General features: G+C 39.9%; 1 protein-coding gene across 1 annotated transcript in view; it reads left to right on the forward strand.

The window, feature by feature from the left end:
* The first annotated feature begins 13,224 nt into the window (after window positions 1-13,224).
* The window catches only part of CRBN (cereblon), a 30,203-nt gene continuing 15,931 nt past the window's right edge, over window positions 13,225-27,496 (forward strand). Inside the window, exons 1-5 of the mRNA XM_003264914.4 lie at window positions 13,225-13,321; window positions 17,669-17,775; window positions 19,015-19,217; window positions 20,342-20,491; window positions 25,473-25,632. Of these exons, the coding sequence (XP_003264962.1) occupies window positions 13,255-13,321; window positions 17,669-17,775; window positions 19,015-19,217; window positions 20,342-20,491; window positions 25,473-25,632 (687 nt within the window). The 5' untranslated portion in view covers window positions 13,225-13,254. The remainder of the gene's footprint in view (window positions 13,322-17,668; window positions 17,776-19,014; window positions 19,218-20,341; window positions 20,492-25,472; window positions 25,633-27,496) is intronic.

Genomic DNA, 27,496 nt, shown 5'->3' on the forward strand with positions numbered 1-27,496 from the left:
CAGGTCTCCTGACTTAAGGGAACTCTTACAGTAATCAATAATTTCTAGTTATAAAGATATGGCTCATAAAACTGTGGCCTATGGCATCAATATCTTTTATCTTTTACCTTCTGGAAAATTCTTACCTGCTTTTAGTTGGTCTTTCAAGAATTCTTGTCACTATAGTGAAAAAACACAGATTTTATTGATGTGGGTTGTTTAAAATTATGTTTACTGACGGTTGATCTGCTTTCTGTGCTTTGTTCTTGCAGATGATAATTGTCTGGGTGAGAATAGTTCTTCTTTGCCTTGTCTGGAATCAAAACTTAGGCTCAAACTGCTCCCAAAGCAGTAACTCATAGAAAAACTCTAGATTATTCACTGCCTGTGCATGATTGTATGAATGTAACTGAACTGCCTATAGGCCCAGTAATTTCACTTTTCTCACCTGTGGATGCAGCCTACACATGCTGATCGGTCAGAGATTTGGAGAAAATAGAATTCATTGATTTATGCTTGCTCTGAAGTGTCTTTAAAAGACCAGTCAGTGTTGGCAGTCTTCTAGAATTCGAGTGGGGAACTGAGGCTTATTGGGCCCCCTCTGTGTCTCAAGCACTGTGTGGCAAGTAATGCCGCTGCCTCCTTATTGGTGTCTCCCAGTCCACACTTGTCCCGATTCTTCCGTTCCTCCACCTTGCAGCCAAATGCTGATTTCCAAATGCAAACCTAATCATAAGATTCTGCTTTGGGGAGGGTGAAAATTCTTAATATGGTCAACAGTAGATAATTTTCTTGTAATCTGCAACCTCAGCCTCCTGGGCTCAAGGAATCCTCCTGCCTCAGCCTCCCAAGTAGCTGGTACTACGGGTGCATGCCGCCATACCTGACTAATTTTTTTTAATAGAGACAAGGTCTCACTGTGTTGCCTAAGCTGGACTCAAACCCCCAAACTCAAGTGATTTTCCTGCCTCGGTCTCCCAAAGTGGTGGGATTGCAGATGTGAGCCCCCGCCACTTTTACCTTTTCTCCCTGAGCTCTGGCCTCAATGAGTGTCTCCAGCCTTAGGGTTCTTGCATATGCTGTTCCTGCTATGCTCTCCCTCCAGGACCCACACCCACTTCCCTACTTACCTCTTGTTAATGTTTCAGACATTACTTCCCAAGGGAAGGTCCTGTGCCTTTCTTCCCCAGACAGGTCAGGTCCTCCAATTAGAGGCTCACAGCACCATGGACTTTCTCTTTATAACATTCATCATTTATGTTATATACTGGCACGTTTATGTAATCAGTGCCTGCTTTCCCCATTAGAACTGTAGATTCTGGGAGAGGGTGAGGCACATCTGTTTTGTTCACCATTGTCTGTCCTCCACACCTAATGCTGCACTTCAATATGGCAACGTTTGAAAAAGATGCGGTGAAGGGTAAATTAACTTACATTACATCTCCATGATCACAGCTGGTAGGGAGAAGTGAGCAGCCTATCTGTTCAAGGTCTGGTCTAAATTTTTCCATCAACAAGGGCCAGTGCAAATCAATATTCTGATGTCAGCTTTTGATTTCTTCATCTATCTGGAGAGGCTACAACTTCATCACTGTCGTCACAGCAGTGCACACACAGTCATGAGGGTCACTGTAGGAGCAGTCTGATTGGAAAGTTCTAAGGTAGGGCCCAGGGGTCTATCTGCATTTAAACAGGCACTCGGATGTCCTGGGCCCACTTTGAAGAACAATGCCCTGGTGCTCACCCTATTCCATCCTCACTCCAAAACAAACTCTGGCTGCAAAAACATTTTCTGCCCTTCAAGATCTCTGTATAGTCACATTCTGCCCTGCATTCATTTTCTTGTGCCACTATAACAACCACAAGCTTGGTGGCTTAATACAAAACAAATTTATCTTTATAGTTCTGGAGATCAGAAGTCTAAACTTAGTCTCAGTCAGCAAAAATCAAGGTGTTGGCAAGGCTGCATCTCTTCTGGAGGCTCTTGAGAGAATCCTTTCCTTGCCTTTCTCAGCTTCTGGAGACTGGTGCATTCCTTGGCTCATGGTGATCCCACATCACTGGACCTCTGCTTCTGCTGGCACATCTCTGTCTCTGACCCTCCTGCATCCTTTTTTTTTTTTTTTTTTCTGAAACGGAGTCTCACTCTGTCACCGAGGCTGGAGTGCAGTGGTGCAATCATGGCTCACTGCAACCTCAACCTCCTGGGCTCAAGCAATCCTCCTGCCTCAGCCTCCCAAGTAGCTGGTACTATGGGTGCATGCCACCATATCTGGCTAATTTTTTTTAATAGAGACAAAGTCTCACTGTGTTGCCTAAGCTGGTCCCAAACCCCCAAACTAAAGCGATTTTCCTGCCTCGGTCTCCCGAAGTGCTGGGATTGCAGATGTGAGCCACCGTGCCCAGCCCTGCGTCCTTCTAATAGGGACCCCTGAGATTAGATTGAACCCACCTAGATATTTCAGGAAAAATTCTCCATCTCAAAATCCTCAACTTAACACATCTGCAAAGCCTCTTTTGCCACGTAAGGTGATGTATTCCCAGGGACGTAGATTTCTTCGGGGGACCATTATTCAGGTTGCCCAAACCCTACCCGTCATTCATTCTTCCCTTGTATTTCTAGAGAAGAAATGCCTCTTGCATTTGCCAAGGCTTACATCACAACTGTCCCATGTTCTGTCCTTCACCTCCTCCCACACAGTGTGCTCCTCCTCTCAGCAACTAATTCCCCTCATTGTCTTCAAATGGAGTTATCAAGTTCTCTGAGTTTGCATTCCCACCTCTGCTATTTTGATGCTGTTAAGTAGTCACAGAGCTTTGACTCTCTAGTTCACTTTAAGTTGCCTTACAGATAACAACCTTTGGGACTATCTGGAGGATTAACTCAAATAATGAATGAAAATCTCTCTCCCAGAGCGTGGCTTGTGGAAAGCATTCCACACGTGTAGGTTGTTGTATTCATTACCTTCAATATCTCCCTCCTTCTTCTGTCCTATCCTGGGGACTGGAGGTCTATACTACTTTAATGATGACTGGTTTCTCACTCTAAGCCATCATTTGAATAGCACATATCATGACTGTGTAGACATAAGCTGGACTTTCTCCTGAGTTAAATTCAGTCCAAAAATTGTTCATCAACATTTCACTCTGTCCTATCCCTGACCATCTAAAGATGAGTGAGGCATGGTTTCTAACCTCAACCAACATTCTGCAGAGCTGTGGAACTGGATATGGAAAAATAAAACTTCAAAATAAAGTGGTAAGTGCCTGGAAAAAAGACATTTGAGCTGAGTGAGGCAGGAAATACTTTTGCAGGAAAAAGGTTAAATTATAAGCATTATTGCTGGTTGTATTCATTGATTATACCTCTGCCCGAGGCATTGGGCCAATCTCTGTCATCAGAAAGATTGATGCTCAAGTGTTTCAGAATAATGAGAGCTTCACCACTCTCTTATTTCCTGCCCAAACCTGGTAAAGAGAGCTTGTTGGAGGGGCCTGGATAATCCCCAGATTCCCTACTTTTTCAGCAACAGGCATGATATAAATTTAAAGCAGCAGAGTCAATTTGCTTTATCAGAATATGGTGGCTGCCCAAGGGTCATCAGCCAGCACAGAGACTCCTGCCAACAGGAAAATGGCCATGTGATGAAGCTCAAAAGACATCCAGCTGGGCTGTAAATCAGCAGTGCTCTGACTTTCTAGATGCTGACTCATTACAGCAGAGCAGAAGACCTAATCCTCCCCATCCTGTGCATTCCTGCTTTGCAGAGCAAAAGACTTCTGTGAAGACCAAGAATTGGAGTAGGCACACTAACAATAAAATCTGTAAAAATGCATCAGTCAACCAACATAATGAACAACAAAAGCAAGTTCCAATACTTTTCTCAACTCAATTAATGCAATAAGAGCAACAACCCAAACCCAAACCAACTTAAGACAGTGCTGACACTGTGTAAGTAATACAGTACCCTTCCAGAAAGTTGTGGGAACCCCTTGATCTGTGCCTGTACAGTCTCAGTAGAAGCTTTGCAATATTGTCAAACCATTGGTTGGCTGCCAGACTTCTTGATAGAATATAAAATGAAAGTGTATAGCAAACTCTAATAATACCCTAATTTTTGTTTATGAAAACCAAGTTTTAGTTATTCATATTTTAAATTTGTATTAATAAAAAAATCTTTAGTTGCACATCACAATGAAAGTCCACAGGCTTGTCTTCAGTCCCCAAAGAAAAGACTTAATGTTCAGGGGTACATTTGTATCTATCAAGGAGGACCCCTTGTAGAGTACAGTGGCCTCATAGCCCTACCCTGAGAAACACTGAAACCAACTTGCACTCCCTATCTCCCAGACCCCTTGATGTCTCGTCCCTGGCGTCTGTCTTGGGGGAAGCTGAGCAGTGTCACATAACACTGAAAGAAGCAAGAATCGGACCACAAATCTAAAGCAAGAGGAAGAATCTGGAAGTTGACCCAGGCAGTGGTGGAAGAAGGACCAAGTGAATAGGACAAAAGTTAAGGAACACACAGTGAGTTAAGATATGAAGAGGGTGGAATTCACAAAGCTGTAGAAAAGATGAAAGCTGATTGAGACCTAGAAAATCATTTATCCTGAATCTGTGTTTTTCAAAGGGAGAAAGTGACTTGTGATCACAAAAAAATAGGGATAATAGCACCAACCTCTCAAGATGGCTGTAAAATTCAATGAAGGAACACATGCAAAACCCAGATCTTGATTTTGGATCAGAGTAAGTGTTTAACAAGTATTTGTTCATTCGTGAGTGACAGAACCTGAACTAAGTCTTGTAATTTAGAAGCAAGTACTCTGTCAGACTACCAGAAATCCCAAGTATGTAGGAGATTCACAATAAAGCAATGGTAACCTTTAGAGCCTGATACTGGGCCCAAGCTATGGTCTATTCACAGAGATCCTGTTCAGACAGGAATGGATCTCAGGTCCAGGATGTGACTCCATCCAGTAAAGTTAAAGTCATCTGCTATGTGGTAAACTCTTACAAATTTCTTATAGACAGCACTTGCCACATGGGGGTGTATATTATTATTTGCATATGTGTGTCTTAGCTACTAGTGTGACCTCTTTGGAAGAAAACATACCTCTTTTTTTATAATGAAAGTAATTACTTATAATTATGTTTATGTATAATTTCTTATAATTATGACGTCTTAGAAAAATAGAAAGCTTTTAGAAGCCAGTAGAGAAAAAACTCCCAGTATCCAGAAGTACCCACTGTTTCAAAGTATTTATTTTGGTGTGCATTATTTTGTCTGTGCATTTCTTTTTACTTATACTTACACACATGCAAGAAGCATATGACTTGCTGAGAAAAAACAGCTTTTGTCTACAAATACAGGTTTTGTCTAAGCATGCACCTCTGTGGACTAAATTGGATCTAAGCCCCAGTAACAAGTGGACGGGGAAGACATGTGGTGTGTGTGTGTGTGTGTGTGTGTGTGTGTGTGTGTGTGTGTCTGCATGTCAGGGTTTTCAGTAATGAACAACAGAAACTGACTCTGGCTTACCAAAGCAGAGAAATCATTTACTGGAAAGATATCAGATGACTCACAAATAATGTTATCATTTAGCTCATTTCTGTCCTGCATGTTTCAAATAATGTTGACATGAACATCTCTGTGGATCAATTTTGTCTGCTTTTTGCATTATTTCCATGGGATAGATTTCTAGAAGTAAAGAATAAAGGTTAATCCTTTTAGATCATGAGATTCCCTATTTTGGATTCTTAATTTTGATTAATATCTTAGATGGCTAATTAAAGTCTACAAGTAATTTTTATGAAGGAAAATGAGTGATAAATCCTTTCAGTGTGTATATATCTAAGATGCATACACTATAAGGCCTACCAACTGCTCATTGCTCCGATTGTAGCTGTTGCTATGGGTACACGCAGAGAACTGATGACATCCCTGAAATTTAGTTGGTAGAGAAGCCTCATGTGCTGCTGCTGCTGCTGCCACCACACTAACTAACCTGGTGTTCATGCTGAATCCAGCAGTTGAAACAGTGTGGCTGCAGTAAACCTTCTACTTAATCTTTCTTGTCTGAGATGGTCCCTGCACTCCTTCTCCAGCAACCATCATGGTTCATACTGTTTCTTTGGAGAAAAAATATATAATAATGTATCCTACTTAACTAGATACCTGTTATTCTGTTTCTGTGTCTGCTTCCCAACCTCTACCCTCAAACCATAATCCAGCCCAGGGCAGAAGTTACATTTTACTCATCTTTCTTCTCTGCCAGCTTATTAGCCTCATTCACCCAGGGTAATGGACTCTTCTGTCTGTTTTCTTTTCTGCTGTACCCCTTGTTCCTGTAAAAAATACCTGATGCATAGGAGACATATAGTGAGTATGTTTATTTATTTGAGTTGAAGAATAGACAAGTAATTCAGAGTCTAGAGTATTAGCATGGTTTTTGTCTCTGAACACCCTGGGGTTCTGTTCTCATCTTGGTCTTGCAGGTCACTTTAGCCTTTTTCTGTCTTACGGCTTTTCAGTTAGCTCCTCTACTGAAACACATTATTAGACTCTTAGATCCATCTTTCTATTTTTCATTAATAGTCACGTTACTCATGCATCCATTAATAACTTCATATGCAATATCTTCCCCAAATAACACCTAGGATCTCAATTTTTCTGTTTCCTCATATACAAATGGTAAGCTAATGTCAGTTGCAGCAAAGGGTATATTTACTAGGATTTGGGGACCCAAATCCTCTTCATGCTATTGGGAATGATATTTATTCAGACTGTGATTTGACCTGTTTCTTGTCTCTTTTCTCAGTTTCTTTGTGAGTTGGCTAACTTTTTCATCCAGTATAGGTCTTCTCAGTTACATGATTCTACTTACATCTAATTTTAGTAATTGTGCTGGTCTGTTATTTTTAAGTGAGTTTCTTAAGAAGTTATTCTGTTTCTGACCATTGAATAGCATCATAGCATTTTACAACCGTCCAGGGATTGTGAAACGTTGATCTTCCTCAAGTATAGAAGGGTGATGAAAGCCAAGAACATCATCCTCAGTAGTTCTACTTTCATTTGTTATACTTATGTTTCCATGTAAGATTTCCTCTGAACAAATAATTTTGAAGTTTATATTTGTGAATATATATGTGTGTGCGTGTATACATTTGTATGCATATATGCATATATCAACATATGTACATAGATATGAAAATCACAAAGTTAGTACCACCCTGTGGCAGAGATTACAAATGTAACCAAGTTCCACTTCCTCTACACAGAGTATTAGACTACTCTGCTCCCTTGAAGTTAGACTGAGCCCTGTGATTCAGCTTGGCCAGTGAAATGCGAGTGAAGGTGATATGTTTCACTTCCAGGCAGAAACATTTAAGAGACATTGTTCAATTCTCCAAGCTTTTTCCTTCAGCCATGGGCAATCTGTGATTATAGAAGCACATACTGATGTGAAGTTTCCACAAGACCAAAGCAGCCTTCGCTGGTGATCTGTCAACAGAGAACATGGTGCCCTGGAGAGTCACCAAATCCATAGAACATTTGATTTGAGCAAAAAATACACTTCTGTTGGTTAAGCTGCTGAAATTTTTGTTACTATAGCAAAACTTCACATATCCTGGCCTTTGTAAACCCTTATGTGAGAGACCAAGAATACAAGCCCAGGGAGGAAGACATTGAAATACCGCAACCAAAGTTACAGGTAGAAACAAGGCAATGACTAGAATTGAGGTCTCCTCTCTCCCTGATTTGTGGTCATCCCTCTGCAATATTCTGTACGCCTTTGCTCCCAGTGGAAACAGCATGTAGTGTCAGGACAAGCTGTTGGGTGAGTCATGAACACAGTTTTGCACACAAGTTGAAAAACCATAAATTGCCCAACATTTTACTATCTTGCAAAAATCTTCCCTACTTTACCTGTCAAGTTAGAGATGGATGTAGTGGAAGGAAGTCTCAGTAAATTGCAACATTAATTATCATCACAAATAATCATTTTTGGCAAATAATCCAACATGCCTGGGACTTGTATAGGCTCTGGTGTACCTGAAAATATTACTGTAGCAGGGAAAGTTGCATGTAAAGGTATTTTTTTCAAATCCCAAATTATTCACCATATTATTGAAATATGAAACTGAGTCATTAATGAAATTGTCAACATTTTGAAGGGGCTATGAAATACCCTTACTACCTCTGGTTTTCTGCCTGCTAACAGAGCAGGCTTCCCTGTTTTTCTTCTTTCTAGGTCTGCATGAAGCTGACAAGAACCATCTTTCATTCCCTTGTAACTTTGGGATTTACAGGATAAGATGCTGCCATACACATTCCACAGCCATGGCTTCCAGCCCCTGCACTTGATGGTAAGAAGTAGACTTTAAAAAAAAAAAAATGCATTCCTGAATACCTTACTATTTTTCCTGATATATAGGTTGCCGAAAAAGTGTAAAAGATTTTTCCACTGGGACAAGTTTAGGAAACTGTTTGCAGCCTCTATAGACTGGGAACTTGACAATTACCCTGATTTAATTCTAAAGACTTTTTATTTTAAGTTAGTGACAGCACAACTCGCATAGTTCAAAGAAAATTGATGAACATGATTCTCTATGACTGAATCAGAGAGCTACAAAGGATTTAAAGACGCATAGTTATGATCCTTCATTGTCAAGGGAGGCTGAATACGACTGGGACTCCCCAGGCAGATAACGATGTCCACATAGCCCCATCACAGTGCTGCAAGCACCTCTGCTGCTCTATGTGTAGGACAATTTATTGTACAAATTGGCAGACTTTGAAGAGTGGAATGGGACAAGGGGTGGGGCTGGTCTGGTAGTTATGCTGATACACCAAACACATACCAGGGCTGTCCTGGGCAATTCCCAATGTGGGGTTGCTCTATCAATTGCTACACACTCGTACAAGTGGTTGCACACACAAATGCAGGCCAGATCAAGGCAGGTAGCATACACACACACACACACTGGCTGGTTGGCTTCTGTGACCACCAGGGGCTGCCTCATCTAAACCAGGCATTGTTATTTAGTTGGAGATAATTGTTCCCATGCATGAATCTGACTCATGGTTGCCAAATCTTCCCAGTTTTAAAGAGAATCAGGAAATCCATATTGGTATATGTATTCTTCAGTTGCCAAATGCTGGCTGGCAATCACATAATTCAAATACTCAAAATACCGCACAGGGCAAGAAAGCCTCTAGCTTGGGAGGTCACCTGTTTGGGACCCGTGTCTCACAGTGTGGCAGAGGGAACTGTGGCACTGAGAGGAACATGCCCATGGAGCTGCTGACGTCTCACTTGTGCTTTTGCCCCAAGGGAGAAAGCATTGGAAGATTTATGCACTTCTAAAATTAATGAATTCATTTATTCAAAAAGTGATAACCAAATATGCCTACTAGTTAATCTAGCTTTGCTTTTTCTAAAATCTACAATTTCCTTTAAAAACAATTTTGGATCTTTGGACTAGGTTGGCTGGTTTTATCCATCAAACAAATATGGGTCTTAATCTTCATCCCAGAGGGAAGTGGGGAGGAATGACATCTTTGCCTTTCATCATGGAGGAAAATCTCTTCTAAAAATTGTCTTCCCTCTTCATCATTCTCAGAGGCTACCAAGCTGACTTTCTCTAGGTATCATTAGCCAGGACCAGGTCAGGTGATACTATCAGCCATAGAGGAGCTTGGGGGAACAGAGTGGGCTCGTTATTATAGGCTTACAGCAAACACGACCCCATAGCAGAGTACACTATTGCCCCAAACAAAATCAGAGTTCTTGGCAAGGAAGGAAAGAGGAATTGCTGTTGAGTAGGTAGGAAATCAGTGTCTGCCAGAACTGTGCAATTCATCTTTCATTTAATGAACATTTTTTGAGCAGCTTTTAAATGCCAGAACCTGTTCTTGGGAGCAGAAATCCCCCATTCAGACCTTATACCTTTGAGGGGGGAGAAATGAGACTGTTTTTAAAAGTAAGCCTCACAGTATTTTATTATTCTATTATTATTTTGGAGACGGGGTCTCATTATGTTATCCAGGCCTCATAGTATTTTAAAAGTTGAGAAATGCTTTGATGAAGGCAAATGAAGCAGAGAAGAAGGGTATAAAATGGTGGGAAGTCTGGGAAGAGGGTCACAATCTGACACTGGGTAGTGTGGGAAGGACTCCCCAGGGAAGGGGTATTTGACCCAAGACCTGGAAGGTACAAGGGAAAAAGTCACGCATCTGTGCGGGAGGAGAGCATTCCAGCCAAAGGAAAAGGCAATTGCAAAGGCCCTGAGGTGGCCATGGGTCCATCTGGTTGTTGAAGAAGAAGATCGGTGTTGATGGAGGGGAGGGAGAGCCCACAGAGCAGTAGTGAAGTGACATCAGGGCAGGATACAGGGGGCCCACTGTGCATTATAAGGGCCACTGCAAGGGAGATGGGGAGCCAAGGAAGGGTACTGAGCAGGGGAGTCACATAATCTGACTTGCGTCTTAACAGGATCGCTCAGACTGCTTTGTTGAGAAAGCACTGTAAGAGCTAAGGGGAGAAGCCGAGAAACCAGTGTTGGTGCTATTGCCATACTCCAGGCAAGAGATAATCAACTGCTTAGACCAGAGTAGTAGCATTCTTTAACACATTAAAAAATATGTAGAGGCTGGGCATGGTGGCTCATCCTTAATCCCTTAATCCCAGCACTTTGGGAGGTGGAGGTGGGCAGATTATTTAAGCTCAGGAGTTCGAGATCAGCCTGGGCAACATGACAAAACCCCATCTCTATAAAAAATACAAAAATTAGCTGGCCGTGGTAGCTGGTGCCTATGGTCCCAGCTACTCAGGAGGCTGAGGCGGGAAGATCACTTGAGCCCAGGAGGTGGCAGTTGCAGTGAGCCAAGATTGCACCACTGCACTACAGCCTGGGACAGAGCAAGACCCTGTCTCAAGAAAAAAGAAATTATATATATATATATATATATATATATAGAGAGAGAGAGAGAGAGAGAGAGAGAGAGAGAGAGAGAGAGAGAAAATACAAAATAAAGGGAGGCAGAAATGTCTTCTCCCAGTATACGTATCCCTTGCTGCTAATAATTGTGTAGAAGCCAGAAATTGAAAGAGCGATGGTCTTTTTCATTTACGTTTTCTCCCGTCTTCTACCACCCTTAATTCTGTACTATTAAAGTTAATTATTGAGCTGTAAGACAGTGATCTATGAACATATATATTTCTTTTCCGTCTGGTTTGCAGAGTGCCTTATCCATTGATATTTCATGCAAGCAAGAGGAAATGTGAGGAACAACTCAGTATGATATCTTCTTTCAGGATAAAGTTACCAAATTAAACATAAATGGTAAATGATTGTTTTCATTTTGGTTTTAATAACCAGTTCTTAATCCAAGAAACCTGCTTGCTTAGATATTTTTGTTCAATGATTATCTGTTATCCCTACTGAAAGGTGTAGCTATGGATGACTGGGTAGACTCTGGAGGGATAAAACGAAGGAGGGAGCAGGTGGTGAATGTGAAGAGAGGGGAGGAGAGGAGGAGAATGGGGGAGTAAAAGATACACAGATGTGAGCTCTGGTGATATGTAGTAATGCACAAAAGAACGAAGAAAGAGCTAGTGCTTCTACAGCCACATCTATGGACTCCACCAGGCTTGCAGCTGTGCTTTCTTGTCCGGAGAATTCTTGATTGACCCAGGGTTCAGACAATTCTGGTATCACCTCTGGGGAGAACGACTGGAAAGTCAGAGCTTACTTGTTGAGAAGCCAGATGCTTGTGTAAAGAAAATTCTGCTGCAGGTAAGCACAGGTTATTGAAATTCTACAAGCTATAGTGAGACTGATAATGCTGCAGCATCAAACACACACACATATTACTTAGTGCATGCTGCCTGCTTGCTTGCGTTCTCTCTTTCACGTGTGCACACACACACGCACACCAATACACAATACACCGGCCATTCCCTCATCGTTCTGTGCTGGCATTCTGGCATAGAATCATCCTTCAGTTGACTAGAGTGATCATCTTAACTCCGTTAAATCATTACCTAGTATATGTAATTGTTATTAACCTCATCGTAAAAGGTGATGCTATGATTAATATTGCAGACATTATTAACTGGAACAAATAGGCAACACTATTTGGTTCGTTCTTATTTTGCAGATGGGCGAATTGAGGCCTGCGGCCATAAGTGATTTGACCAAGACCACAGACTGATTCGGAGACAGGAGGCAAAATGACACAGGAATGATTCACAAGCCTCTGTCACAAGGGAGTTTTCCGCTTGTAACTTATCAGGGAGGCAAATTTTCTGAAATCATTTTTTCAAATCTCAGATCCATGACTTTTCTGTTGAGCAATGCTGCTGCTTCCTCTCAGCCTCCGCCCACCACCACCACTACCATGTTTAGATGTTGTATTTCATTTAAGGATTTTTCAGTTTTCCCTCCTCGCTGAAAAAATGATACTGAAAATACACTACGAAAACTTGTGTCCACCCTCCAAAACAAATATCTTACCAGTCACAACTCCACCATTATAACAGAATTATCTTCATTTTTTACAGTCTTTATTTCTTTTTTGCCGCATAGTGACTTGTTTTTACATAGCTGAAGTCATAATGAGTAGGCTAGTTTATATTCAGACAATTTTATTTACCATTTATAAGGAGTTTTCCATTCTGTGCAATCATCATTTCAAGTATGTTTCTGATTAATACTTGTTAATTTTGGAATGTAATGTACATATATGGAAACTAAAGTTATTGAAGTTATATGTACATATATTGAAACTACTTAAGAAAATCAGCAATTCAACCACCCTCGGAATAACTGATGGATTTCCCCAGCCTTCACATATATGCTTCTTATTTTAAGAATTGAAACTAAGGCTGCATGAACAGGTCCCTGCCCCCTTCGTTTAAAAACAAGTTGGAGACTAAAGGCTGTCAGCCTCAGTTTCTCCATATGCAAAATATCAAGATTAAATAAGTCATGCTAAGGGCTGGAACAAGGTGAGGGCTCTGCCGTGTGTACGCCGGGCACTCAGCCGTGGAAGGCAGGGGACGGCGTTCTGTCCCCGGGACGGAGCGCAGGCCTGTAATTGTCCCTTCCGCCTAGGTCATCACTTCCAGGCTTAGGTACGCGCCGCCGTCTGCTCCTCTGGGGTCGCCAGGGGGCGCTGTGGCCCCGGTGCGCGGCAGCGGCGCGACACGGACCCTCCCTCGGAGTCTTCGGCACCGCCCTGTCCCAGCCTCCTTTGCGGGTAAACAGACATGGCCGGCGAAGGAGATCAGCAGGACGCTGCGAACAACATGGGCAACCACCTGCCGCTCCTGCCTGGTAACCGCCTGGAGTAGTTCCGTGTAGTCGGGAGTGGGGCGAGGCCCGGAGCCGCTAGCGGTGCAGCTGGGCTTGGGAGGCGGGCGTGGGGGCGCCGAGACTGGCCAGCCAGCCCAGCAGGGCCGCACCGGAAAGCTGCTTCACGTCGGCCCTCGGCCCGCGATGGAGTCGCGGCGCTTTCTTCGATGCTCTGTTGTCCCGAGCCGTGAGCCAGGGTGTCGGGGGGCATTTGCTCTTAAGAACAGGAAACTCATCCTCTCCAACCTCCCTGTATCCTTAGTTTAGCTCCTAGGAAATGCTCTGAAACTAGAGGACCGGGTCAGATTCACAGCTGTTACTTTTGCTGGTCTCCTTCCTTTTAATAAGAGTGACAGCTAACATGTACTAAGCACTTACCATGTTACGAGCCTTGCAGTTAACGCTTTGCATGCATTTCGCCTTTTAATCCTTCTCACATCAGTTTTCAGTTTCCGATTTGATAAGCAAGTATTGGATTTGCAGATTAGTTCAATGACTTGCCCAAGGTCACACAGCAGAGTCAGGATTCCAACCCGGGTGTGTCTGTCATTATATCTCTAAACCACTTCTCTATTTTGTTTGTCTTACTATTGGTCTTTCTCAGGCATGTACGATTGTGCTTAATCAGAGATACTTAGTTTTTCTTTTTCCTGTATGTTGCGTGAAGTGTTTAGACTTTGGCCTTGTGTTGAAATACTGAACAGAAAAAGGCAGGGAATATTGTATAAACTTTTCATGGAATGCCTTTCAAGAGATGCTTTCCAAAAGGCGTATCATCTAAACTTGGAAGTATTACTCGAGTCTCTTCGTTATATGACAAGTATGTTAGGTGTTGTGGAGATGAAACGAGAGATAATACACAATCTGATAATTGAGGTTTACTGTCTAGACGGGGCTGCTGAGAATATAACTGAACATAAATCAACTGCAGAGGCGGTTGATTTAGGGCCAGATAAATGAATGCTGTTGTGGCTCTTCAGAAGCAGAGGTTGTTTAAGGGTCAAAGGATTTGGGAAAAAGCCTTTCAAGGTACATCAGGAGACATCCAAAAGCACATATTTAGGACATGGTTGTGGGACATAAGGCCTAGGAGGTAGACTGGGTCTAAGTTGCTGGGAAACTGGCATCTTTTGCCAGTGGGTTTGGGGTTTTTCCTGTGGATTGCCAAGAAACAGTTTTAGGTTTCAGGTAATTGCCTAAGGAAATCTATGCTTGGAAGATTAATTTGTCCACTGGTAGCAGCATGGATTAAAAGAGGAAGAGACTGAGTGCATGCCCACCATATAGGAGAGAACTTTTCTATAAAAATAAACCATAGTCATTGGTTGTTCTTGAAGCCATTCTAGCTGAATTGACACAAGGGTAAGTGTGCCAGCCTTTGATGGAAAGCTGAGCTGTTTTTTCAGACATTAGCCCTACTCTCTGTGCCAAATCCGGTGTTTCAGGGAGAATGGTAAATAGAAGAGGGAGGATACTGATGTTCTGTCGGCATTCACATGGTGCCTCTGCATGAGATGAGTCATCAGACTTCACTGATAGCTCTGAACAGTCAGCGTGGTTTTTTTTTGTTGTTTTTTTGTTTGTTTTGTTTTTGTTTTTCAGAAAAACGTTGGGAGAGGGCCCAGAGATGATGTAGATATAGCAATAATGCCCTTCCAAATTATGTAAATTTTATTTGTAGAGAAACATTGGACTTTTCCATAATTCCATGTAGTACGAGTTGTTCTGAAGAGTAAATCCTCTAAGTTCCAACAAAAAGCTTTATATTTGAGATGTGAAGAATTTATCTTAGGCAAATGAAACATTAATAAACATAACTGAGTAGGGGAAAGTGGTTTTTAGCCCTATTTATGAAAAAAAATTTACTAATTAAGAGACTAGGAGTCAGAACAGTTAAAATGTAAATTTTTAACAATATTAATTCCAGCCTTTGAGCCAATAGTTTATCTTTTAAACTTTCTGTAGTAGAGCAATAAAGTGGGTCGTGCAGCATGCCAAGTGATAGTCATGCTGTCAGAGTTGGAAATACAAAGAATTTGATGCAGAATATTTTTCTCATCCATTTAGATAGCTTTTTTTTAATCTCTTGGTGAAATTTACATGTTCCAAGGAAAATTTGTATGAAGTGTTAGACCGTTGACTATTTACATATAAGTGGAAGTAATACTGTTTTTGACAAAGTTTTATATCTAGGAAATTGTAACAATAAATACAAAGTCCAAGGCAGTTACCATATTGGAAAACATTTTTATTTTCTGTCAGGGGCCTGGCTAGAGGTGGTTTGACTTAAATAATGATATGCAAAGGAATAAAATGATTATCTTGTAATGACATTTTATCGATTTAGAAGTTTATTTGGGGCATTTAAAAATACATGAACTGGGAGGTGAGAAATGAGATTCAGTAATTCTTTGTTGTTAGTCTAGGCCAGGGTTTCCCAACCTCAGCACTTGACTTTTGGGCTGGAGAATTCTTTGGGTGGGATTGTCTTGTGCCTTGTAGGATATTTAGCTGCATCCCTGGCCTCTACCCACTAGATGTCAGTCGGACTCCCTTAGTTATTACAACCAATATCCCCTGAGGGGCAAAATCACCTGTGGTTGAGAGTCACTGGTCTAGGATAGGAAATTTACTCATAGTTTGTATGAAAAGGACAGACTCACAGTTAGTAGAATAGCATCTGTATTGTGTAGTGTTTTCTAATTTCCTTTGCTGTCATTGGTAACATCTGCTTTTCTAAGACATTCTTTTAAAATGTTTTATGCTTCATGCCAACTTTATTTTTAAATTTAAAATTAAGCAAAATAGTATGAAAATGATTGCAAAATTTTCTTTGTTTCTTTCTTTTGAGATGGAGTCTTGCTCTGTCGCCCAGGCTGGAATGCAGTAGCACGATCTCAGCTCACTGCAACCTCCGCCTCCCGGGTTCAAGTGATTCTCCTGCCTCAGCCTCCCCAGTAGCTGGGATTACAGGCACCTGCGACCACACCCGGCTAATTTTTGTGTTTTTAGTAGAGATGGGGTTTCAACATGTTGGCCAGGCTTGTCTTGAACTCCTGACCTCAAGTGATCTGCCTGCCTCATCCTCCCAAAGTGCTGGGATTACAGTTGTGAGCCACCACACCTGGCCTTCTTTTTAAAATAATATAGTGACAGCCAGGGAAATGTTGTCACTAGAAAAATGCTGTGAAATTCTTCCTGCCAGGTTATCTTTCTCTCAGTTTTAATTAACAGATCTTGCCTGCTTTGTTTCTTTTCATACTTAGGTAGGAACTCTTTGAAGTTGAGAGTTTGAGAGAACGTTAGAGGTTGACTTGTTCAAGCCTATCATTTTGCAGATGAGGAAACTAAAATTTAATTGGGCAGAATGAGTTGTCTCAGGTATTAAAATTAGTTACTGGTGAGGGAGAAGAGAAAAATCTCCCATATAGAAGAATTTTAAATAACTTATATAGATATTTCCCCTTCAAGGGAGTGGAGCATAACTCATCACCCCTGAAGTGGAGGCTACACCTAGTGATTTGCTTCCAAAGAGTACAATGTGAAAAGGAGGGGGAAAGGAACTTTACAGTGGAAAAACCTGACACACACTGCTTTAGCCAGGTGATCAAGGTTAACAGCAGGAATAGTTCGTAATATGTAGGCTTGATAAGTAATAAAAACAGCACATTGGCAACAGACCCCATTTCTAAAAAAGAAAAGAATAACAACACTTCGCTTCTGTGGTCTTCCTCCCTAAAACACGTATCCTCGGTCTAATCATGGGAATTACATCAAACAAAACCCAGTTGAGGGATACTCTACAAAATACCTGGCCAGTACTCCTCAAAACTCAGAAACAAGCAAAGTCTGAAAACCACTGTAGCCCAGAGGAGGGTAGGGAGACATGATAACTAAATGTAATGTGGGATCCTGGAACACAAAAAGATTAGATAAAAACTAAGGGGATCCAAATAAAATATGAAGTTTAGTTAGAGTAATGTACCAAGACTGATTCCTTCGTTGTGGCAGATGTACCATGCTAATATAAATTAACTATAGGGGAAAAGGATGTGTGTCATACGGGAGCATTCTGTACTATCTTTGCACTTCTCTATAAATGTTAAACTATTCTAAAATTCACAATTGACTTAAAAAGAAAAAAAAAAAAACATAGCTACTGACAGAGCCCAGCATAGACCCCAGCCCTCTGGCCGCCTCTTCACAGTACTGTAGAGCTTACCAAATGCATGTGGTTTTAGAAGTACCCCTTTTTTGAAGAAGGAATTATGTGTTTGAAAGGTTTTCATTCATCTTTTTTTTTTTTCTTACAATATTCTACTCTTACAGCAGAGAGTGAGGAAGAAGATGAAATGGAAGTTGAAGACCAGGATAGTAAAGAAGCCAAAAAACCAAACATCATAAATTTTGACACCAGTCTGCCGACATCACATACAGTATGTAATTTAGTGACAGATCTAATATAATACACATTTAAATGTAGATAAAAGTTCATAAAAACAAGTGACTGATATTTGTATTACTAGATATCAGAAATTGTGGATGAGGACATGGGCTATTTGCCAGTAGATAAACATTTAACTGTAATTTTTAAGAAGCGTAATTCTATGTTGTGGTAGAATTGTTTGAGGAATTGTTGCTCTTTATAGTCTTTCTAGTAATTGAGCTATTGAATACTTCTCTGTACTTTTAGGTACTAGAGTGTTATTGAACATACTTACATTTTATACTTGCTGTTTGTGATATTTGGACATAGAGATATTTCTTATCTTGGTAAAAATAAAATACTTTGTACTAAAAAAATTCTTGAATTTCTGTGTTTGTGAGATATTCTTCATAAAAGATTAGAAATTCTTCTAAGAGTTAAAGTTAGATTAAAAATTACATTTTCACATGGGATGCTTATATACCACATTTATTGTTTGTAACCCCATTTGTATTTCTTTTCTTTTTCTTTTTTTTTTTTTTTTTTTTGAGACAGAGTCTCACTGTCGCCCAGGCTGGAGTGCAGTGGCGCGATCTCGGCTCACTGCAGGCTCCATCCCCCGGGGTTCACACCATTCTCCTGCCTCAGCCTCCCGAGTAGCTGGGACCACAGGCGCCCGCCATCTCGCCTGGCTAATTTTTTGTATTTTTAGTAGAGACGGGGTTTCACTGTGTTAGCCAGGATGGTCTCGATCTCCTGACTTCGTGATCCACCTGCCTCGGCCTCCCAAAGTGCTGGGATTACAGGCGTGAGCCACCGTGCCTGGCCTGTATTTCTTTTTTTTTTCCCTTTTTTTTTTTTTTTTTGAGACAGACTGTTGCTCTGTCGCCCAAGCTCAAGTGAGTACAGTGGCACAATCTCAGCTCACTGCAGCCTCCACCTCCCAGGTTCAAGTGATTCTCCTGCCTCAGCCTCCCGATTAGCTGGGATTACAGGCGTCCACCACCACAACCGGCTAATTTTTGTATTTTTAGTAGCAACCGGGTTTCACCATGTTGGTCAGGTTGGTGTTGAACTCCTGACCTCAGATGATCTGCCCACCTCGGCCTCCCAAAGTGCTGGGATTACAGGTGTGAGCCACTGTCCCTGGCCTGTATTTCTTTTAATGTGATTTGCTCTTTAGTCTGTTGAGCTTATATTTTTATTACATATCGATCTTGACACTGTACCTATATATGTTCTTAAATAGTACCTAGGCGCTGATATGGAAGAATTTCATGGCAGGACTTTGCACGATGATGACAGCTGTCAGGTGATTCCAGTTCTGCCACAGGTGATGATGATCCTGATTCCCGGACAGACATTACCTCTTCAGCTTTTTCACCCTCAAGAAGTCAGTATGGTGCGGAATTTAATTCAGAAAGATAGAACCTTTGCTGTTCTTGCATACAGGTAAAATATTAGAGTCCATTTGCTTAATACATTTCCTCTCATGGGTAATTGCAGTGGTCAATGTTGAAGCCAAAGCAGGCTGTTATTTTGCATGTACAGGAGAGGTTGGGTAAGAATGTGAGGTTAGGAATTTGGTTAAGTAGAAGTTTGATAGTGCAAGTTGGGAGTATTTTGGTTCATTACCATCTAACTCAACTGTTCACCTTCATACACAATTTAACTTTCTGGTGTTTGAAAATTTTTTAATCATTTATATTTGATGAAAAACATTTCTGGAATCTTAGTTTCAATAACTGTCTGTATTAAAGAGAAATAGTGCTTTTTTATTTTAACGTAAAGGTTTACTTTTCCAAAAGAGTGGTCTTTTTTTTCCCTCTCTTTCAAAATTCATAGGTTGTACCACTTTAAATTGAAGCTGAATTTTAAGTATCCCGTGGCAAATAAAGGAAATCTGCGGTAGAGGCAGGAAACACATACAGGAAGCTCCCACCCCAGTACAGTGCTGTCAGTAAGCAGCAGAAATGATAAGTCATTTGACAGAGTGAAAGAATGTTTGGTTTGGGAAATGAGTTTAAACCCCTGTAAGTTCTAAGTTATTTTCAGTGACTAGAAATCTATTCTTTTCCTAAAGTTCTCTAATTGTACTTCCTGAATCCTCCTTCTATATCCCCTATGTGATTTAAAAATACTTAAAATTGGCCAGGCACGGTAGCTCACGCCTATACCCCCAGCACTTTGGGAGGCCGAGGCGGGTGGATCACCTGAGGTCGGGAGTTTGAGACCAGCCTGACCAACATGGTGAAACCCCGTCTCTGCTAAAAACACAAAAATTAGCCAGGGTGGTGGTATGTGCCTGTAATCCCAGCTACTCAGGCAGCAGGGGCAGGAGAACCACTTGAACCTGGGAAGCAGAGGCTGCAGCAAGCCGGGATCATGCCACTGCACTCTAGTCTGGGCAACTCAGTGAGACTCATCTCAAACAAATAAATAAATAAAATTATACTAGCTTTGTAGTAAGGGTTGATTCTATAAATTGTTTACCCGTATGTATTGCTTTTGCCAACGTTGCATATATTTAAAACTCAAATGTTCAAAATTATTTCCTTTTAAAATTTTCTTGGAAGCAATGTACAGGAAAGGGAAGCACAGTTTGGAACAACAGCAGAGATATATGCCTATCGAGAAGAACAGGATTTTGGAATTGAGATCGTGAAAGTGAAAGCAATTGGAAGACAAAGGTTCAAAGTCCTTGAGCTAAGAACACAGTCAGATGGGTAAGAAATAACATATACCTTAACGCTCTTTGAATGTTTTATAATGAAATAGTTTTCTTGTACTTTTTCTATTCTACTGACCCTTCATATTTTGTAACTTTTAACTAGTTGTTCTCTTTCCCTTCTAAGGTATAGCCCAGTGGTTTCCAACCTTGCTATGCATCAGAATCACCTGGGAAGCTTTTAAAACTGTAGAAGTTTGAGTTCCAACCTCATCTCCCATCTCCAGAGAGTGATGAGGCTGCAGCATCTTTTAAAAATGATTTTCAGGTGATTCTAATGTCTCTCCAGGTTTGAGAACAGTCATGTAAATCCAAAGGGAAGGGCTGTTTGGGACTTGGCTTCTTTAGGATTGAAGGCCTCTTGGAGCGTGAGAGGATAGGGAGACCAGAGGCTTGTGAGCTGTTTGTGTGCTCACCAGGACAGCTGTGGTTTTTGTAGCATTGCTATGATGTTTGAAAGCCACACTAGTTATATCTGCCACCTGCTCCAGCTGAGCTATAAAAGCCATTTATATTTAGTGTCCATCTCCAGTGTGAATTTTATATCACCCAGAAATGCTATTTACATAATAAGTGATCAATAAATACTTGTATTCTCTGTGCCTTGTGACATTTAGAAATTCCCTGAGTGTACTGTTTTAGCAGTTATTCATTTTGACATAGCTCTCATGCCTGGGTTTTGCACAAACTCAAGAGATACACATTAAAACAGACACAAAGTCTAGTTTATCTTATTTTATCCTCTTTTAAAAAGGAAACAAAGCATTTGCCTTGATCATTGGATAATGATCTTTTAAGGGAGTGCTTCTCAACTGTGGCACGTGACCTGTGAGGTCTTACAGATACACAGCCCTGGTACACAATACAAGCACTAGTGAATTGCTTTCCAATTTATACCCACAGTTGAAAATCTCATCAGACCTCTCTGTTGCCCAGGTAGTATCTTCTGAACACAGGCAAGTTCTGAGTATTTTGGGGTTTTTTTGGGCGGGGTGGGGGATTAAGACTGAAAAAACAATGTGAGCAGCATGAGGGCAGGAACGTTTTGTCTGTTTTATTCACATGGTGGGCATTCCTATATATTTTTGAATTATGAAAATATTGACATGTCAGGCAGCTCCTTGGAGCTAAAGAGAGCATAGAGGAATGTGAGATGGGATTGCCAGAGCTCTTAGGGTGTTTAGTTCTCCCCAGGTACTTCCCCAGAACATTCATTGTGCAAACTTTGATAGCCTGACCACATTGCACTGTCCTGACAGGATTATATGTCTGTCTTCCTCAATAGATAAGCTGCTTGAGAACAATGACCAAGACTTACTTACGTTTTACATTTAGGACCATAAATTTTATATAAACGAATGAAAGAATGATCTCCCGGGGGATGGGGGTCTGTATTATGATAATTAGCAAATTGTTTTGTTACTGTGGATTTTGCTAACAGTTCCATTTTTAAAGTACTTCTTATCTTCATACAATTTTGATTATTTGTGAATACTATAGAAATCATAAAGGAAAATTGACTTGGGGAAAAGTATATTTCTCAGACCGTCTTGACGTTAGTGACTTTTGAATGTGGAAAAACTATTAAACACAAGATGGCAGTATATCATTAACTCTGAAAACAAGACAAGGAATGGATGTTTGACTCTAGTAAAGATTAACATCAGGCCGCACACAGTGGCTCATGCCTGTAATCCCAGCATTTTGGCAGGGCAAGAGGCAGGACGATCACCTGAGCTCAGGAGTTCGAGATCAGCCTGACCAACTTGGAGAAACCACATCTCTACGAAAAATGCAAAGTTAGCCGGGCGTGGTGGCGCATGCCTGTAATGCTAGCTACTTGGGAGGCTGAGGCAGGGGAATCACTTGAACCTGGGAGGCAGAGGTTGCGGTGAGCCAAGATCGCGCCACTGCACTCCAGCCTGGGCAACAAGAGGAAAACTCCATCTCAAAGGAAAAAAAAGATTAACATCAAACTGATACAGGTGGACAAGACTTGGAAAGGGCACATTCTCTCTAGTGTTCTGTAGACCCATTATTAAGGCCTCTCATAAAGGGTATGTCTGTCTTTATTTAAAAGGCCTCTGTGGAATGAGATTTCTCTTGGCTCCACTAACTCTCTGGCCCTGTAACCACCTTCACTGGAAATGGTGAAATGAAAGAAATTCTGGAGATGATTTAGTTCAGTCTCCTCTTTTTCTATATCAGAATGCCAAGTACTAGAGAGGTTAAGTAATTTGCATAAACAGCAAATAAGCAACAGACCTGATTGGTTCTAGGTCCCCTGACTTCCAAACTGGTACTCCTTCCATTATATCAGAATTTCTCTATAACACATTTGAAACTCAAGCCAGCTTCCCTTTCTCCAGTAAAATATTTAATATTCATTTGTTTTTCTTAGAGAAATAAGCATATAGAAAAATAAAAAAAATTAATAAAAATATCCATTTGTCTTTTACCTAAATAACACTTCATTTATTAAAAGTATACTACAGAGGCCAGGTGTGGTGACTTATTCCTGTAATCTCAGCACTCTAGAAGGCCAAGGTATGTGAATTATTTAAGGCCAGGAGTTCAAGACCAGCCTGGCCAACATGGTGAAGGCCCATCACTACTAAAAATACAAGAAATTAGCTGGGCATGGTGGCATATGCCTGTAATTCCAGCTACTCGGGAGGCTGAGGCATGAGAATCACTTGAACCTGGGAGGCAGAGGTTGCATTGAGCAGAGATTATACTACTGCACTCAAGCCTCGCCAACAGAGATTCCATCTCAAAAAAAAGAAAAAAGTATACAACAACCAAAGTCGTGTGTGTGTGGCGGGGTGGGGGGTGGAGCAGAGCTGGGGGGCACCTTCTGAACACATAGAAATTTTTTTTTAATAAAACCACAGGTCTCATTGACATAGGACTCTTCAGAAGTTCCTACTTCTTAGCATGTAGAGAGGAGGAGGGGATTGATACCCTATTGGCATCACAAGAGAAGATCTCTTACCTGTCTTGACTGAGACCAGTAATTGTTTGTCAAAAAGTTAGCTGAAGCTGGAAACCACAAAATGTTACACATATATAGCTTAAACATTTTATTTTAACTTTATAAATTCATTCATTTTTCATTTGGAGAGACCAAGGTCTTTCAGTTGAAGCAGGTCTGCAGATTGGAGATGACTGTAGACTTTCTGGCACTTTCATTATACATTATCCACAGTTTATACTGCTAGTTTTTCTTTAAAGAGGGATTCTAAAGATAGTCACAAGGCAATTTGAGTGCAGAATTTTTCCAGATTTGTGTGGTTTTTTTCCTACTATTAGAGTTATCTGTACCTAAGTTGAAAGCAGTTATTTTATGTCTCAAGTTAAGGTTCCTTGAAGCAATTTTATTGTTGTACTCATATTTCACTGGTTTTTATAACATTTATATAAATTATGTTGCTATAATCACAAAACAACCGTGATAAACAAGTTGGAAAGAAAAAACACTAGCTTATGTTAAAAACAAAACTCAGCTGCTGGGAGAAGAATCAGCCACTGCATATGCAGTGGACCCTGGCCATGTATAACCAGGTAAAGGAGAGCATTTATTAATCCTTCAAGGCAGTTCAGACAGCTTGTACTGCAGACTAATTATTAACATGATCTATAAGCCAGGGGATCAATAATGTTACTGTTTTTATCATAATCAAATCGTATACAATAGTTGGGTAAAGCATAATTCTTAATTCAGTTACCTATAACCTTGAAGAATCAGATTTCTAAAAATTTCTATAGGATGGTATATACTTTTACCTTCACAATATAATAAGTTATTTGTGTTCATGAATCAGGTGAAGAAAATCGAGATTTTGTTTCTAATGAGCTCTAATAATAATACAACAACACTTGACCATAGTTTGACTATAGTAAAAATTTTTAACATTTTCCTAAGTCATGTAGACAAATTTTCTGAGTATTTCTAATGAGTTTGCAGGAAGGAAATAAAGTTAGTAGAGTGAGTCTACTATTATCATTAAATTAAACCTAGATACTTTCTAACACACTCAGTTATTTTTCCTTTTAATAAATAAAATGTCAGAATTTCATCCATAATATTTTGTGGTCAAACAGTGGTTATTATGAAAGACTACTTTAGAAGTCTTAAGTATAACTAATAAAGCAGAGACTTTTAATATATTTGACTTTGTCAGTCTGACAGTGTTACATACTAGCATTTGAATACAGTTACATATTCTACATTTCAGAAGCTACACTCTGAGAGAATGCCTCACAGGAAGATAGCTCATAGATACAACCTTCCTGTTTGCACTAGTTCATGATAAGATGTTTGCAATTATGATATTCTCAAGTAGCATTTTGGAAATGACTTTATTATGACATTTTAAATAACTTAAGAAAAAATCTAATATATAGTTTGATCCTTTGTACAGTTAAACTCTTAAGAACGTGAAAAGGAATGCACACAGAAAGGTTGCATGTAATTCTCTAGTGTTATTTTAATTCATCCATGTAAATACATTCTTGATGTTTCTCTTCCTTTCTCTACTTAGATTAGATGGCTTATGAGAAAGGATAGATGTAAGAGTTAAGCAGCATAAGAAGTGGGATAGAAGAGTTTGGGTATCTTAAGAATGTTTAAGAAATTAGAAGTATCAAGCAATAGTTGGTTGTATGTTGGTTTTTTAAAAACTTTGTTTCATTTATAGACTCTGTGTTTATCTGAAATGTGTCGATCTCCCTTTCCATTCCACAGTTACATTGAAAATCCATACTTTAGGTTATCTTTGGTTTTAACTTTGGTATGATTTATGAAATAAAATTATTTTCTGAAACTTTCTGTATCTTAACATCAGTATTTGATGAATATGTTTAAAAGATAAAACTTGGAAAATCTTGGTATTTAAAATGATCACTGTTTAGAAACTTACAGTTTTGAGTTAGTCAATCTTAGAAATGAATACCATGCTTGGTTCTCTTTATTTTAGAATCCAGCAAGCTAAAGTGCAAATTCTTCCCGAATGTGTGTTGCCTTCAACCATGTCTGCAGTTCAGTTAGAATCCCTCAATAAGTGCCAGATATTTCCTTCAAAACCTGTCTCAAGGGAAGACCAATGTTCATATAAATGGTGGCAGAAATACCAGAAGGTGAGAAACTAATTTTTTATGCATCTTCAAAAAATGAAGACAGGTTGTTTTTTTTCCTGTTTTAAGAAAGAAACACAACTCTCATGATTCATTACCCAGACACCTTGTGTGGCAATATTCCAGCTATATTTGATCCTCTAAAAATTGCACAGGCAGCTATTTTATGTAAAAGCAGTTTACAAAAGCAATAAAATGTCACACAGCTGTAAGGTATCCTTGTTATTATGCTTATCAGTTATATTAATCGCTTATGATTTTTAATTCCATGGGAAATGCTTATTAAACTATGATCAAGTTAGATGTTTGGCTCTTGGATCATAAACATCCATTATCTTAAAGAAGGGAGGATTCTTTTGGGGTAGAGTAGTAGTAGAGAAGTAGAGTCTGTTTTCCTTCAGATCAGAGAGAAAGGTTTCTTTTGCTGTGTGTTTTAATGAAATACAGTTGACATTGCAAAAATTGACTTGAGACTAGGCGCTTTTTAAAAGTGTTGCTTGTTTGGGCACTAATTCCTATGTTATATCCTTTGACTAAATCATAATTGTCATAGGGAAAAAAAATTAAGGGAGCCTGTTTCTACTCATTTGTGAGATGTGCAATTTTAAGTATAGTTAATATTTGTAATTGCTACCTAAAGAAAAAGATTACTAGTTTCTAAATTTAGAATAATTGGGCTTTTTGAGTTTTTTTTAAATATGGAAAGACAGTTTCCATTGTAACCTTAAAAGTTCTGTATTAATCATCCCTTCGTTGAGTGGTGAGGATTTAATATTTTAATGTAAATATAGAATCCTGATTTAACGTAAATTATTATGGATAATTAATGAAGGGGACTTACATACTAGTTATTGTACCAAACTTTTACTGTTCTTGCAGTAGAATTCCTCCAGTTTTCAGCAAAAACTTGTGCAAAATGGGCACTTGATGGGCATCAGGGTTATAACCAGGTATCTATAAGACTTCCTGGTCTTATCTTTATTTCAGTTAACTGATCTGTTTCATGGTACAGTGTGTTTTGACTAGTGTTTCTAAGGAAGATTCTAATAAGATATAATTAGACTGCTTTAAGATTCCCAAACAACCTTGAAACTAGTATTTTTTTTAATGTTTAATAATATTGATACTGCCTTTAGTTAACAGGCAGCTTTTGTGTAGCTGTGTGTATTAGTCCATTTTCACGCTGCCGATAAAGGCATAACCAAGACTGAGCACATTATAAAAAAAGAGGTTTATTGGACTTAAAGTTCCACATGGCTGGGGAGGCCTCACAACCATGGCAGAAGGTGAAAGTCAAGGAAGAGCAAGTCACGTCTTACATAGATGGCGACAGGGAAAAAGAACTTGTACAGGAAAACTCCCATTTTTAAAACCATCAGATCTCATGAGACTCATTCACTATCACAAGAACAGCACAGGAAAGACCCGCCCCCATAATTCAGTCACCTCCCACTGAGTTCCTCCCATGACATGTGGAAATTGTGGGAGTTACAATTTAAGATGAGATTTGAGTGGGGACACAGCCAGATCATATCACCAGGCAGTGCTTTCTTCCCCAGACCAGATACAGACACTTTAAATATGCATTTACCCTTGTTTCTTTTAACTGAACTGTGGGAAATTTTGTTCCCATAGTTATTTTAAATGTTACTGTTGAAATAAGTATGTCAGTGATCACTGTCAGTATGTGGCTCCCAAGGAGTAGATTTGGAATATTTTAAGTCATTTAGTGCCTAAAAGTATGTTTGATACTGGTTTGCTACTGAAATATGTGGCAAGGTAACTGCATCAAGTTGTTCCCTGTGTGTCATCTCAATATTCACATAGTTGTGTATTTCATACTAGATACTTTTTTTCAGGGGGTACA

The sequence above is a fragment of the Nomascus leucogenys genome, chromosome 21 (assembly GCF_006542625.1).
Source record: "Nomascus leucogenys isolate Asia chromosome 21, Asia_NLE_v1, whole genome shotgun sequence".
Lineage (NCBI taxonomy): Eukaryota > Metazoa > Chordata > Mammalia > Primates > Hylobatidae > Nomascus > Nomascus leucogenys.